Below are 13,756 nucleotides of genomic sequence, written 5' to 3' on the forward strand. Positions count from 1 at the left end.
CTAACATAGACTCCCCTACTCCCCAGAAACTCTTAACATTCTACATTTGACTTTATTTGCTGCTTTGAACAATGGCATGTGCTCCCCATAGATGCTTACTTATTTGTCATCTGCTTCCATTGTTAAGATTCAGGCATCATGAAGTTAGGTATTTGGTTTTGTATACTATGTATTCTGTGTGTCTAGAACCATGTCTGGCACATACAGGCTCTCAATAAATACTTATGGAATTAGTTAACACATGAATATTTGCTCTCAGAACAACCTAAGAGATATCAAATAATAATACCAATAATACTGATACTAAATATATCATCAAGTTAGGTTGTTCCACCTGTACCTACACAGCAGCAGTTGTACAATATTCTGTTTTTTTTTTTAGGCTGTACACAGCAGCTTGAAGATATTCATATACTCAATCTAGAGTTTTTATTATGAACAGAATTTTTTCCTAATAATAGCTTAAATTCCAAGTTGTCTTAGGAAGTTTAGCAATCTAGAGTCAGAGAAAGCCAGGACTATGCTTAATACATTTCTATATCTCAGAAACACAAATAGATATTTAATAAATGATGAGTTGAAAAACTGAAGAAGATTCTCTTTCTCAGTTCACCTCCCAAGAACCTTCATTTTCTTTAGAATTCTGATTTAAAGGTCAGTGTTTTTCAAGAAGTAAATGCATAGTAGTGGATTAAATGTCAACTTATTTTAGTGTTATCATTATCCTTTTTGCCTAACAGCATCAGTCTACTTTTCCCAAGAGTAGTTGGATTTACCCTATAATACAATTCAACCACTTTCTCACTACAAATGAACTGTATATTAAATTTTATTTTAATCTTTTATTAATAATTAGTCATTTTCAAAGGTTTTATCATGAAGTACGGTTTCTAATTCAGAATCTACTGGAATATGTATATAAGATATAATATATAGTATTGAATTCCAGTGAATATTTTATTCTGTACTGTTAGGACTCCAATCCTCTCTTCACTTTCAATATATTCTTTAGGATGATATATACATGATATGTTTTGCAGAACTGGTTTGTAGTTAAGTAACTTTTTCTTAAAATTACAGTTTAGATTTCAATAGATGCCCATCAGAGATACAACTTTCCTATCTTCAAATTTTGCTAGGTATATGATATACACATAACACTACTTGGAAAATTGTTAATATGTGAATCAGTTAAGCAAATTTATTTTCTAGTTAAAAAGAGTATAGGATCTTAAGAGAAAAATTCTCAAACATGGGTTTCTGTAAAAATACTTCTAGCTCAGACACGTTAACTCTAACAGTAGTTCCAAAGTTATTTATGATAATTTGAAATGTTAGTTCTCCCCAATTTCTTCTGTAATCAAGACTTATTTCATGTTAACTATTATTTTTATAGGTAAGCTCAGAAACTTTTCTCCTATCTGTATAAATTAGACTGTCTATAATAAGTGTCTTCAAAAGAACATTTGATCTAAAAAAAAAAAACAGAAGAGCAGACATAGTTGAAGTGCTTATACATTTGAAGGAAAAGAATTGATAGGACTTTGCCTATTTCAAAACCTTTTGTATGGCACATACTAACAGCTTTAAGTAACTGTTACATCAGAATTACATCTTCGGTGTGGGAACAAGTTGCATTACAGAAGACTATTGAAGACTTCAACCTTTTCAAGTTTAATAAAGAACATATTTTATATGTAGGGTTAATATTTTTAAAGATACTTTACAATAGGTATTTCTAACAAGTATAATGGATTTTTGTTGGGTTTTTTCTTTATTTTTCCAGGTGGCTTAATAGAATTAACATGCTGACTGCAGGATATGCTGAAAGAGAGAGGATTAAACAAGAACAAGGTAAAGAAATGCCTTTCATTTTATAATCATGTTACCCTTTTTGCATAAAAAGGCAGGGCTAATGAGGGAACAATCTTCTGAAGAATATTATCAGTACATTTTGATATAATATTGATAATGGACAGAAAGATATAATATTTTATTAAATTATTTTTGCAAAAAAAACCTTAATGGCACCCCTATGTGAAAATGTAAGTACCTATCCTACAATTATACTGTGTTCTGCTCAAAAGGGTAGTTTTAGTGCAATGAAGAACATGAAACATAGTAAAAACAGGTTCCAGGAAACGAAGATAAACGGAATCCTTCTGGGATGGGAATGTTGAAAGTCTTTTGGTTGTCTCTGCTTTCTGAACTGTACAATGAGAATGATGTGGACTGAAGGCAATAACTAACCTACAGAATGGAAGCAGGTTGCACAATTCTACAAATAATGTAGAATCGGTCTTCATCAAATCACTATGCACAGACAAACCTCACCAAAGACTGGGAAGTAGTAAATGTATCTTAGTGGCTTAACTTCCTCACCTTTATGCCTGGTGAAATTTCTATATCTTAATTTTTGTGGGAAGAGTACTAAAAATATATCAGCCTTCCCTTTCAAATTTCTTGAAAATGTGTTAAGTAGCTCTTTAAAGCTGTTTTTACCTGGCTGCTTAAAGATGTAAGAGCTAGAAATATGGGTAATATATACATAAAAAGTATCAGAGAAACATAATAGACTTCCTACTTAATTTGTGGTTAAGTTCCTTGGTCTTCTACTGGGAACTGAGAAATATATATGTCAACTCCACTCCTCTATCGATATTTGGCATCTCCTGAGTATAATTTTAGTATTAAAGTTAAGTTTCATACAAAATACAGCTCTTTGAAGTTAAAAATAGTATGGAGGTAACTAAAGGCTGTGAATAATTAAGTAGGTAGTAAACAAAGTAATGAACAATTGCTGAGTTATAGTTAGATAAGAGTAAAGAGTTAACAGCAAGATGGATATAGATAATGATCATATGGTATGTGCCTCAGAAATCTAGAAAAAAGGGAATTTTAATGTTTTACCATAAATATGATAATTCCTTAAGGTCATTGTAAAGCTTTAATTACATAAAAGTCAATGACCTGTATTGTATTTCTTTAACAGTTCTAAATAAGAGCAAGTTTTAAAAATACGTCCTTTGTGTCAACATAAAACAGTAAAAAGGGAGTTTCCCTATTCTGATGATGGCCATGTTTATTCATAATAGCATAAACTTTTGTATCATTGCAAGACTCATTAAAATATATGTTTATATAGTTTTGAGAGCTAAAATCTATTTGCTCTTAGAAAATTATCAAATGAGTTTCATCCACTAAGCTATGGTCTGTATATTATTTCAAATGTTCCCAAAGAGCCTGAATAAGTTTTAGTGTTGCCTTTTATAGCATTGTTGTTCCCTTTCCTATAGCTTAGCACAAGAAGTTAATTTGTAGAGTAGTATTTCCACCTTTTCTTAAGCAAACCAGCAAATGTTTATATTGCTATTACTTTTTAATAAGCCAAGAATTACATCAAATTGAGATTAGCTTTTTTTTTCCTAATTTATTTGAGGAAAAAAAGTAAATAAATACTTCAGCCTTCTTACATAAGGTAACGGCTATGGAGCTCTGGATAAAATGTTAATCATCTCTTTCCAGTATGCTCATGAGGGCCACTTGAAGGATTTAGTGCACCAAGACCCCAAGGTAGCAATGCAACATTGAAGATGAACTCAGAAAGCATTATTGGAAACAATGGGATAGATAAGGGTAGAAAGATCTTAGCAAGCTCACTACTTTGTGTCGGATGTGGCGAGATGAATGCTAGCATTGATTTCCCAGGAAAATTTCAGGCTCTCACAAAACTGCACAGACCCTGCGTCTCTAGATTTCATTCTTCATTGTTCAAAAATGCTACAAAAGGAAAAAAAGAATATAAAAATGAACATCAGATCTTTTCTGCCTATGTGATCTATGTCTGACTGTCCTGGCATAAAATCTATAATATACCAAGAAGAGAAATGTTCCTAATACTTCTTGAATGTATTCATGGTACAAAGTGCTTTAACATATGTCACTTTATTTAGTACTCACATGTACACAACTCTGAAAGTCAGTTATTATTATTAGCTACACTTTTACAGATAATGAAATAGACTTAACAAAGTTAAATAATGCCTATAAGAGCTTAGATGTGTGGTGAAGTTGTATGGTGAAGAATTCCTTCTAAATATCAGTCCTGCTTTGTCTACAATCATTTACTAGCTCTGTTTCTGAGCATCTCTATCTTTGAGGGAGGCCTTAGCTATAGTGGTGATCATTGTCCAGTGTCTCCATTATTATTGTTCACTGGACATTTTATATAAGGTTTAGCTAACTCAAACTTTAAATCCTGGGTCAACCTCCTGAGTATTAGAGTTATAGTTGTATGCTCCTATGACCAGTTTCCCATTGCTATTTTTTTAATTAAGGGGGAAAACGGTTTCTAATTAAGATTAATTAGACATTTTGTATTTTTTTTCTCAATGGGGATTGTCAGGGTCCTTGAGTTTTAAGGTCTGAATAGAATGGGCAGTTTATGTCGAGTATCCATTGATAGAGACTTTCTATTCACAGTAACCAGAGTTGAAAATCAGGAGTGGGTAAGGGAGATTAAAGAACCTCACTAGACTTAACATTAAACTTTCTTGATGTGTCAAGCAAGAGTCCCAGAAATTTAATCTGAAGAGCTTTGGATCAAAACAAAGCCTTAGTTTTAATCCAAGTCTTACCTGGAATGTAACAATTTCTGAAAAGTTAGTTGTACTCTTAGATAGCACTATAGGAAAAACATTACAATTGAGAATTTCTGGAAAGAGAAGGGTTTCTACAAAAATATATACTGTGGTTTTTCACTTGAATCTGACTACTACTTGAACCTTGTGCCGGTTGTTTTAGAATCTAAATTTTCAGACAAATTTCCTCTGCTTTTCATACCTTTTCTCCACTGAAATTGCTATTGTAATCATCCCGGCTCTTCACTTGGAACTCACATAAAGAATCAACACAATAGGAGAAAGAGGAACACTCCTCCACTGCTGGTGGGGCTGTAAGATGGTAAACCACTGTGGAAATCAGTCTGGAGGTTCCTCAGAAAACTGTACATGAGACTTCCAGAGGACCCTGCTATACCTCTCCTGGGCATATACCCAGAGGATTCCCCAGCATGCAATAAGGACACATGCTCCACTATGTTCATAGCAGCCTTATTTATAATAGCCAGAAGCTGGAAAGAACCCAGATGTCCCTCAAAGGAGGAATGGATACAAAAAATGTGGTATATTTACACAATCGAATACTACTCAGCAATTAGAAACAATGAATTCACAAAATTTTTAGGCAAATGGTTTGATCTGGAAAATATCATCCTAAGTGAGGTAGCCCAATCACAAAAGAATACACATGGAATGCAATCTATGATAAGTGGATATTAGTTAGCCCAGAAGCCCTGAATACCCAAGGTACAAATTGCATAACAAATGACTCCCATGAAGAAGTATAGAGAGGGTACTGATCCTGGAAAGGATTGATCTAGCATGGGAAGGGAATATAAGGACAGAGAAAAAGGAGGGAGGTGATTGGAGAAGGGATGGAGAGAAGGTTTATGGGACATATGGGGAGGGGGGATCCGGGAAAGGGGAAATCATTTGGAATGTAAACAAAGAATATAGAAAATAAAAATATTTAAAAAATAAAATAAAATAGATTATTTCTCTAGGAAAAAAAGAAAATAAAACTTTTTTATATAAAGATATAAAAAATCAACACAATAGTGATGGCTGATGGAGTAAAAGTGATTCTGATTGTTGGTCTCTTGTTGGATTTAACTAACAATATTAATATAGCGCTCAGAGTTCTTAATCTTCCCTCTTGCCTCAGGTCTGCCAAGTAACGTCTTTGCCTTATATTTTCTACCTTTTAAGTAATTTTGGAAATTTCATACTTGTAGCTCAATTTGGCTGGTATGCAGTGTGTGTGTGTGTGTGTGTGTGTGTGTGTGTGTGTCTTTAGCAAGATTTAGGGTTTGCCATGTCTTTCCAAGGAGAGGTAGGAGTATGGTGTTAAAAGATTCATGTCAGCTTGACTCTAGAAAGCAGCAATTGTTAGATAACCAGTAAGTTTAAGCCTGAAAAGGTGGATTTAGAACATTAATTTTGGAGGTGTTTATATCAGTAGAGATACACAGCAGCATATGGTATATTGCTTTTCTCTCTAAGTAGTCATCACAGCAATGTGATATACTTTAAGTAACATCCTGTGGTATTTATTAGTTAAAGATTCTGAGTAATTGGATCTCAAATCAAATGTATCATAAACATGATTTGGCTTATACAGTACTATATTAAGACTTCCTATGTGTCATTAATTTTAATGAGGCTGTGATTAGGTTATTTTGTCCTCCAAAATGAAAATGATAACTCTTGGGTAGAGCAATGATGACAGACATGCTTTAGTAAAGAAATGTAATTTTTTTTGCTTAAGTGATTTTACCTTTTCTTGCGAAATACTTATAAAATGTTGAGGTGTCCATGTGTATAAACTTTCAGATTACTGGAGTGAGAGTGACAAAGAAGAAGCAGATACTCCATCAACACCAAAACAAGACAGCCCTCCACCCCCCTATGACACATACCCACGGCCTCCCTCTGTAAGTTAACTATCAGTGTGCTAAAGACATAGCAGGATGCTTTGAACTGAAAGACTATATTAAATTGTATGTCAAACAAGATTACTTGGGGAAAAGAAAATTTGTCATCTGAAATCAGGAGAAAAATATGTTTATGTTTATGTTTATAAGGAATATTTAGTCAAGTAAACAATCACCATAGACTTTTGGCAGAAGGAGTTTGCCAGGTTAAAAGGAATTAAAAACAACAGAAAAGTTTCTTTAGAAAAGGATTTATGAATTGGTCATATTTATACCATACTAATAAAGTTAATTTTATGCCTTTTACAAACAACTGATAAATATTAGTACTATAGAGCTGGAAGTGTTGCTCAGTAACAGATATCATGTGCTATCTTAGTTTGCTTTCAAGTGCTGTAAGAAAACATTAAAACTGAAAGCAATTTGGGGAAGAAAGGGCTTATTTGTTTTACAAGTCTTGATCATAGTCGAGCTCAGGCAGGGCAGAAACTTGGATGGAGGCAGGAACTGAAGCAGAGGCTGTACTGGCTTGCTCATCATCAGCCCAGAGTTGGCACCACCCACAATGTCCTAGGCCCTCCCACATCGATCATTAATCAAGAAAATACCACACAAACTTGACTACAGAACAATTAGATATGGTTATTTTCCCAATTGGTATTCTTCCCAGTTGACTCTAGCTTGTGTCAAATTTCAAAAAAATAAAGAAAAAAAAAAAAGAATGCTTGCTGAGGTACTTTATATAGCCATGCTTTAATATACATATGTATGGTGCTCCAGAATTCTTACAGAATGCTTAAATCTATAAATCACCCTATCTATAAACTGTAGCTCAATCTTTTACTGAGGTAAATAATCATCTAACTTTTTTAAAGACTATGCCAGTTTTGTGTCTGTTTCTCATAAGAATTACTGAGAGTTCATCAGTGTATCCATTGAATTTAACGGTAATGTTACCAAAGTAATCAGTTCTCTGTATCTTGGGACATAGTCTGCCACAAAGGAAAATGAAAGCTAGATTATGTGACAAAGGTCAACTTAATTCAGTCTCTTTGTATCATCCAAGTAATTAACATTTTGTCTCTCTTAAAAATACTGGGACTGATTACACACCCACACCCCTATTTCCAGTTCTCCAGTTATTACTATAGAATTGACAAAACCACAAGAAAGCTACTTTGTGGGACTCATAGGGACAGACACTTACCTATGAAGAAGCAGAAAAGTTATTCTGTGTATAGGCAACTTTTTCCCATATATAAAAGCATCTCTCTTTCTCTCACCCCCTATGCTGCCTAAATCTATGGAGACTGTTTCTTTAGAATTTCAAAAGATGTAAACATTTTAAAATTGTTTAGTTGCCCAATGTTTCTTACATAAACATTTACAGTTTCTCATACTTTCACTATTATCAGGTTTGACTATTGTTTCATCTATTATATCTATATCTCAAGACATTTGAATTCCTAATTCTTAAAGTATAAAACTGGGGCCTAGACTTTAAGATATCTGAGAAATTGTGCATTTGTTACTTGACTCTGTGAGATTTCTATCCAAGAAAATATTCTGTGGTAAAAATCAAAAAGAAAGGTGTTTAACAATCTGAATGGTCTGTTATTTCTGATGAGGGGCTTCTTTCCACAGATGAGTTGTGCCAGTCCTTATGTGGAAGCAAAACACAGCCGGCTTTCTTCCACAGAGACCTCTCAGTCTCAGTCTTCACATGAGGAGTTTCGCCAGGAAGTTAGTGGGAGCAGTGCCGTGTCCCCCATTCGCAAGACCGCCAGTCAGCGCCGCTCCTGGCAGGATTTAATCGAGACACCGCTGACAAGTTCAGGCTTACACTATCTTCAGACTCTGCCTCTGGAAGATTCTGTCTTCTCTGATTCGGCAGCCATCTCCCCTGAGCACAGGCGGCAGTCCACTCTTCCGACGCAGAAGTGCCACCTCCAGGATCACTATGGCCCATACCCTTTAGCTGAGAGTGAGAGAATGCAAGTGTTAAGCAACAATGGCGGCAAGCCCCGAAGTTTTACTCTGCCTCGAGATAGCGGCTTCAACCACTGCTGTCTGAACGCACCAGTTAGTGCCTGTGACCCACAAGATGACATCCAGCCACCAGAGGTGGAGGAAGAAGAGGAGGAGGAAGAAGAGGAAGCAGCAGGAGAAAACATTGGAGAGAAAAGTAAGTATGTTTATGGAAATGCTTAGCCTGTGTACACAGTAATAGCCTTTAAACTTACTTATTTGAAGGTTGTTTCCCTTTTAAAAAAATAATGGTCTTGCTGGATAGGAAGTTAGGTCTCTCTAATTTATGAGCCAGGGCAAATGCCACTAAAACAAATATTTTTTCCCAACTCCCTGTTTGCTTTTTGAGGTTAATAGTTTTCATTTCTTTACCTTCTTCTCTTGACTACTTTCTTCTTATTTTCATGCATAGATCTTGCCAGTCCATAGTGAGTGTACCCTGAGTTTGGGTCAAGAAACTATAAATGTTTTGAGTAGAGGGTCAACAAATCCCTGGTTGAATAACTGAATACACACACGCATACCAACATTTACTCACATCTTTCCTCTCACTGTCAGGGAAAAAGTTCAAAAAGCACTCCCCCCAAAAAAATGTTTCATACAGCATTTCATGTCATTCCACATTGCTCGGCTTTTTCCAGAAACCAATTTGCTGGAAGCATCCAGTTATTTTGATGATGTACATTGATTGTAAAACTCTATGAGTATCAACTCAAAAGAAAACGAAGATAATTTAGTAACTTTTCTAGTGATTCTATTTTACCTTAAAAATATGTTTTTAGACAGACATAATGGCGCGGCGCGCGTGCATACACACACACACACACACACACACGAAATTTAGAGACAGAAGGATCAGGAATTTGAGATCATCATCAGACACATAGCAAGCTCAGAGTTAGTGCAGGCTATGTGAGATCCTGTCTCAAAAAAAAAGCTGAAGACATTTACTAGCTATCAAGTTTGTTATGCAACATGCTAATATGGAGCTTCTGGTTACAACTACCATGAAATACTGGTCCAGAACCCTGATTTATTTACAGGAAAGGCTTTAAGTCAGTCATTTAAATTATCAAACATATGGCTATAAGTCCTAACTGTAAATGAAAAGATTGTAGATGAATAGCATTATACAAATTAAGCAAATTAATACAAATGAGTGGAACCAATGATGATTGAACACGTTATTTATTTGCTTTCTTTAATGGATTGGCCTCCTCTTTTTGAAGATACAAATAAAATGTAACATGCACCCTGTCAGTCAAGTATATGGGACTTCGATTACTACTAGTGGAAAAATAAACAACTCAATACTTACAAGTTACTAACAGGTCAGGACTCTGTCAGTGTGACACTTGATTCCTTTAGCAAGGAGCCTCTTCTGCTCACATGACTTGATGAGGATTCTATATCTTCTACCAACAAAGTATAAGAATCATTTGTAATCACATTCAAATGCTTAGACATTTTCAGTATCAAGTACATTTTAGCCATAGTGTCCATGGGAACATTACAAAAGATATGACTGTCAATGCTGAAAAGATAATTAGTACCCATCACCTGTAAACCTTCCCAACATCTATATCTATCAGAGATTATAGAAGATTCTTATAATAAGAGTATTTAAGACTCATCCTAGGCTTTTATAGGCATTCTGGCAAGCCTAATACATGCATAATAATCTCTAGTGATTAGCAGAATTAACAAACTTTTCTCAATTTTAAGTATTGGTTAGCAAAATTTATTTTGATTCTCATCTAGGTGATTTCCAACAGCTATACATAAATATATGGGGTTTGATTATTATTCTGTAAACTGTGGGGAAGGAAAATACTCCATCATAGCCAATTAAAGGATATTAAATTCTGAAATAGAAATTCTGTTCATAAAACTTTCTATCAATTTTATAGGCAGTGTCACCAGTTCTTTCTTTTTTAAGTGATTTGTTTTGTCCTAGTCATCATGTGGGGAAGAAATAGGAAGGACCGATCATGTCTAGAGAATGGTATCAAACCCACCCTTTCTTCAGGTTTCAAAAGCCCACAAGAGCATCTCTAGCTAGATGGCTTTTGATTTTTTTTTCCTTCGAGGGTCCTCTTTTTATTGTTTTGTATATAGGATTTCTCTTCAGATATACCCCTAGATTGATGGCATTTTTTAAGTTTAGGTTAAAGATGTGTTAAATGCATAAATCTTTGATACTGTCCATTGTTTTCTGTGAGCTCTTTACAGAATAAACACAGCCAGAGAGAACAGTTCTAATTAGTTTGTCAATAAATTTAGCATTATACATTTTGTCATCATAGTTCAATACTGTGGGGCAGTTCATGCAATTTCATTATGATTTTCCTCACTAAAAATGGTCATGTAGTATTTTTGCAGTCCCATCTATTTCTTTCAGGGTACTCCATAAATCTCCTCACTTAATTTTTTTCATGCACTACAAACCATTCTGTATGGAACACTGAATTCCATTTTGCTTAGAAGATTTTTCTTATTCAGTATAATATATGTTCACCTTTCTGATGGTGACTGGCTTTTGTTGCATTCTAAATATTTAGAATTATATAACACGATAAAGGTTTCATTTAGAAAAGATTCACTTTGAAAATGAGTTATTTCTTTTATAAGACAGATAACTTGACCATTATTCTATTTATTTACATCAAACACTACCCCCTCCCCGTCACCCATCACAGAGACCCTCCCCGCATCCCGATCTCCTCTGAAAGAGTGGACCCCCTGGGAATACCCCCACCCTGGTGCATTAAGTCTGCCAGAGTAGGTGCATCCTCTCCCACAGAGGTCAGGCAAGGCAGCCATGGAGACTGAGCTGCATGTGTGCTACATATATGCTGGAGGCCTCATTCCAATCTGTGTCTGTTCTTTGTTTTAGTGGCTCAGTCTATTTAGGGTCTACTTTGAGAATGTCATAGTCATGCCTTGTGTGAATTGCTCATTGAAGGCTGCTTATTCAATCCAAACTGCTGGGTATTATGCCAGAAACAGAAATTATACAGAGAACAAAAACCCATGGCCTTGATGTCAGCATCACGCTTATATACATCCTTTAACACAGAGCACTCATTTATGTAGACACACAGATTGACAAACAAAGCAAACTTGCAAAAATCAAAGTCTCTCAGTAGAGTAGTGCTGCTTCAGGCCAGCACTCAGCTTGATCTACTAAAGAAAATGTGTACTAACCATGTGCAGGGGAATTGAGTGTTATATCTCTGACTCCAAATATTTTTTTTTAATTTTGCCTAAACATTTAAAATAGGAAGTGTTTTAGCAGGGGACCAAAATGGGTAATAGAGAACATGAAAATATAAGCTGTTTTATAACTTAAGCCTAAGGAAGCATCGTTAGTCAAACTCCTTTTATATCATTTGTCTCACCTCTTGTAATGTTGTACATTAAATGACACATGTTTGTGAACTGCATGGAGCAAGAGGTACCTAAATCCATAACCCTGAATAATTTTTTATTTCCTCCTGGTTGTGAAATTTAGCCTTCCATAGAGCAGACTGCAATCTCTGTGTTCATGGTTGAATTACCTTTTGTCATTGGAAATTCAGTTCTTTAACTGAGTCATACTGTGACAATTTTCTCAGGCTGAAATCATTTTAGTCTGAAATAGATGGGGCTAAAAGTACACAGATGAGACATGCCTTGTTTTCCTTTGCCTGAAAAGTCAGCATGCATATTAATTATCCTGACCTACTTCACTGACATTTGGGAAAAGACAAGTAATTTCCTATTATCCCAATTAGCAGTTTCAATGCTTACTGAGGTATGGGCCTTTTAATAGTATCCCTAAATTAAATTATTAATTCTGTCAGCCTCTACAATGTTTAAAGTGTATAAGTCATTAAAGTATAAGGCAATATAAAACTATACTTAAATCAGAAATCATTTGTTTTAACACTAATATACCATCTTGATGAATATGGTTTAAAGTTTGCTGAGAGTGTCTTTTACTCCTTTGTAATGGTAGGGACTTTAGATGAGGTTTTCAAAAGTTTTATCCCTTGATCCTGATGATTTCCTCCTTGGCTGTTATAGCATAGCCTTTCCAGCCACACATTCTTTGTGCACGCATTTCTTTAATAAAATCATAATGTTCTCTTTTGGGATTACCTATCAGCATTTTCCTTTAATTTACACACATATTTAGCTTAGTCTTAGAAATCTAAAACAAAATCTATGTCTTTCAACCAGAGCAGAAAGAGATTCAATCTATTACCATGTAACTACAATATAAATGAGGCTATCTAGATATGATAGATATCTATCATATGCTTTTCAAATTAGAACCTCTGAAAAACTACATGCTAAACTTATATTTTAAAATATAACATTCTTTGCATGCCACTGGAAGTTTTGGAGCTGTGCATGTTGTTATATAGCACAATGCCTAGAATTATCTAGGCAGAGAGGCTGATAATGACTGCTAATACAGTGCAGAGAAGATGCCCTCAATGTGTTCAGTTATTATAAGGCTCCAAAGGTACCTGTTTTATCTTTAAGAGCATCCAGGTATCTTGTAAACAAGGAAATGATATAATTTGAATACAATATATTTAAGGCAGTTTTAGAGGAATGGAACAAGTTAAGACTAAAGAAAAGTGTTGCATCACTTTTCCATTTAATGTAAATTTTGCACACAAGTAAATAATTTGGTCAGAGCAGCATCGTAAATAATCTGTGAAGTTATAGCTCCAATCCAAAGGACACGTGTAAACATTAATAACATGAAAAAAGTCATAGATGAGCAGAGCACTTTAAATATATCACTTTTGTGAAGTTGCAAGTACCAACCTTGGCTGCTTATACAACTAAATATAAGCAAAGAACACAGAAAAACTGGGGGAAATCCCAAGCTCATGTTATCTGATGTTTATAACTGTAAGGAAGTACAAGCAGTGGTGATTACGAGAAAAATCATCTGTCTAGAGTTCTAATGCTGATAGAGGGTACATTTTAAATCGCACTAGCCTCACTTTTTTCCTTACATGATGAAAACAATTATTAAACACTATTGACATGAACCAGAAACCAAAACAGTATTCATCTATTTATTTCAGGCATTACTTAAAGGCAGAATTTGCAAGTGTTTAGTGTGCCCTCTTTATGCTGGAATGTTAGTAACTAGAATTACAGCTCTTTTGC

General features: G+C 34.8%; 1 protein-coding gene across 1 annotated transcript in view; it reads left to right on the plus strand.

The window, feature by feature from the left end:
• LOC127674919 (connector enhancer of kinase suppressor of ras 2) overlaps window positions 1–13,756 on the plus strand; it is a 63,884-nt gene that overhangs the window by 25,752 nt on the left and 24,376 nt on the right. The window contains exons 7-9 of the mRNA XM_052170743.1: window positions 1,787–1,854; window positions 6,453–6,553; window positions 8,198–8,738. Coding sequence (XP_052026703.1) covers window positions 1,787–1,854; window positions 6,453–6,553; window positions 8,198–8,738 — 710 coding nt within the window. The remainder of the gene's footprint in view (window positions 1–1,786; window positions 1,855–6,452; window positions 6,554–8,197; window positions 8,739–13,756) is intronic.

This window comes from Apodemus sylvaticus, chromosome X, assembly GCF_947179515.1.
Source record: "Apodemus sylvaticus chromosome X, mApoSyl1.1, whole genome shotgun sequence".
Lineage (NCBI taxonomy): Eukaryota > Metazoa > Chordata > Mammalia > Rodentia > Muridae > Apodemus > Apodemus sylvaticus.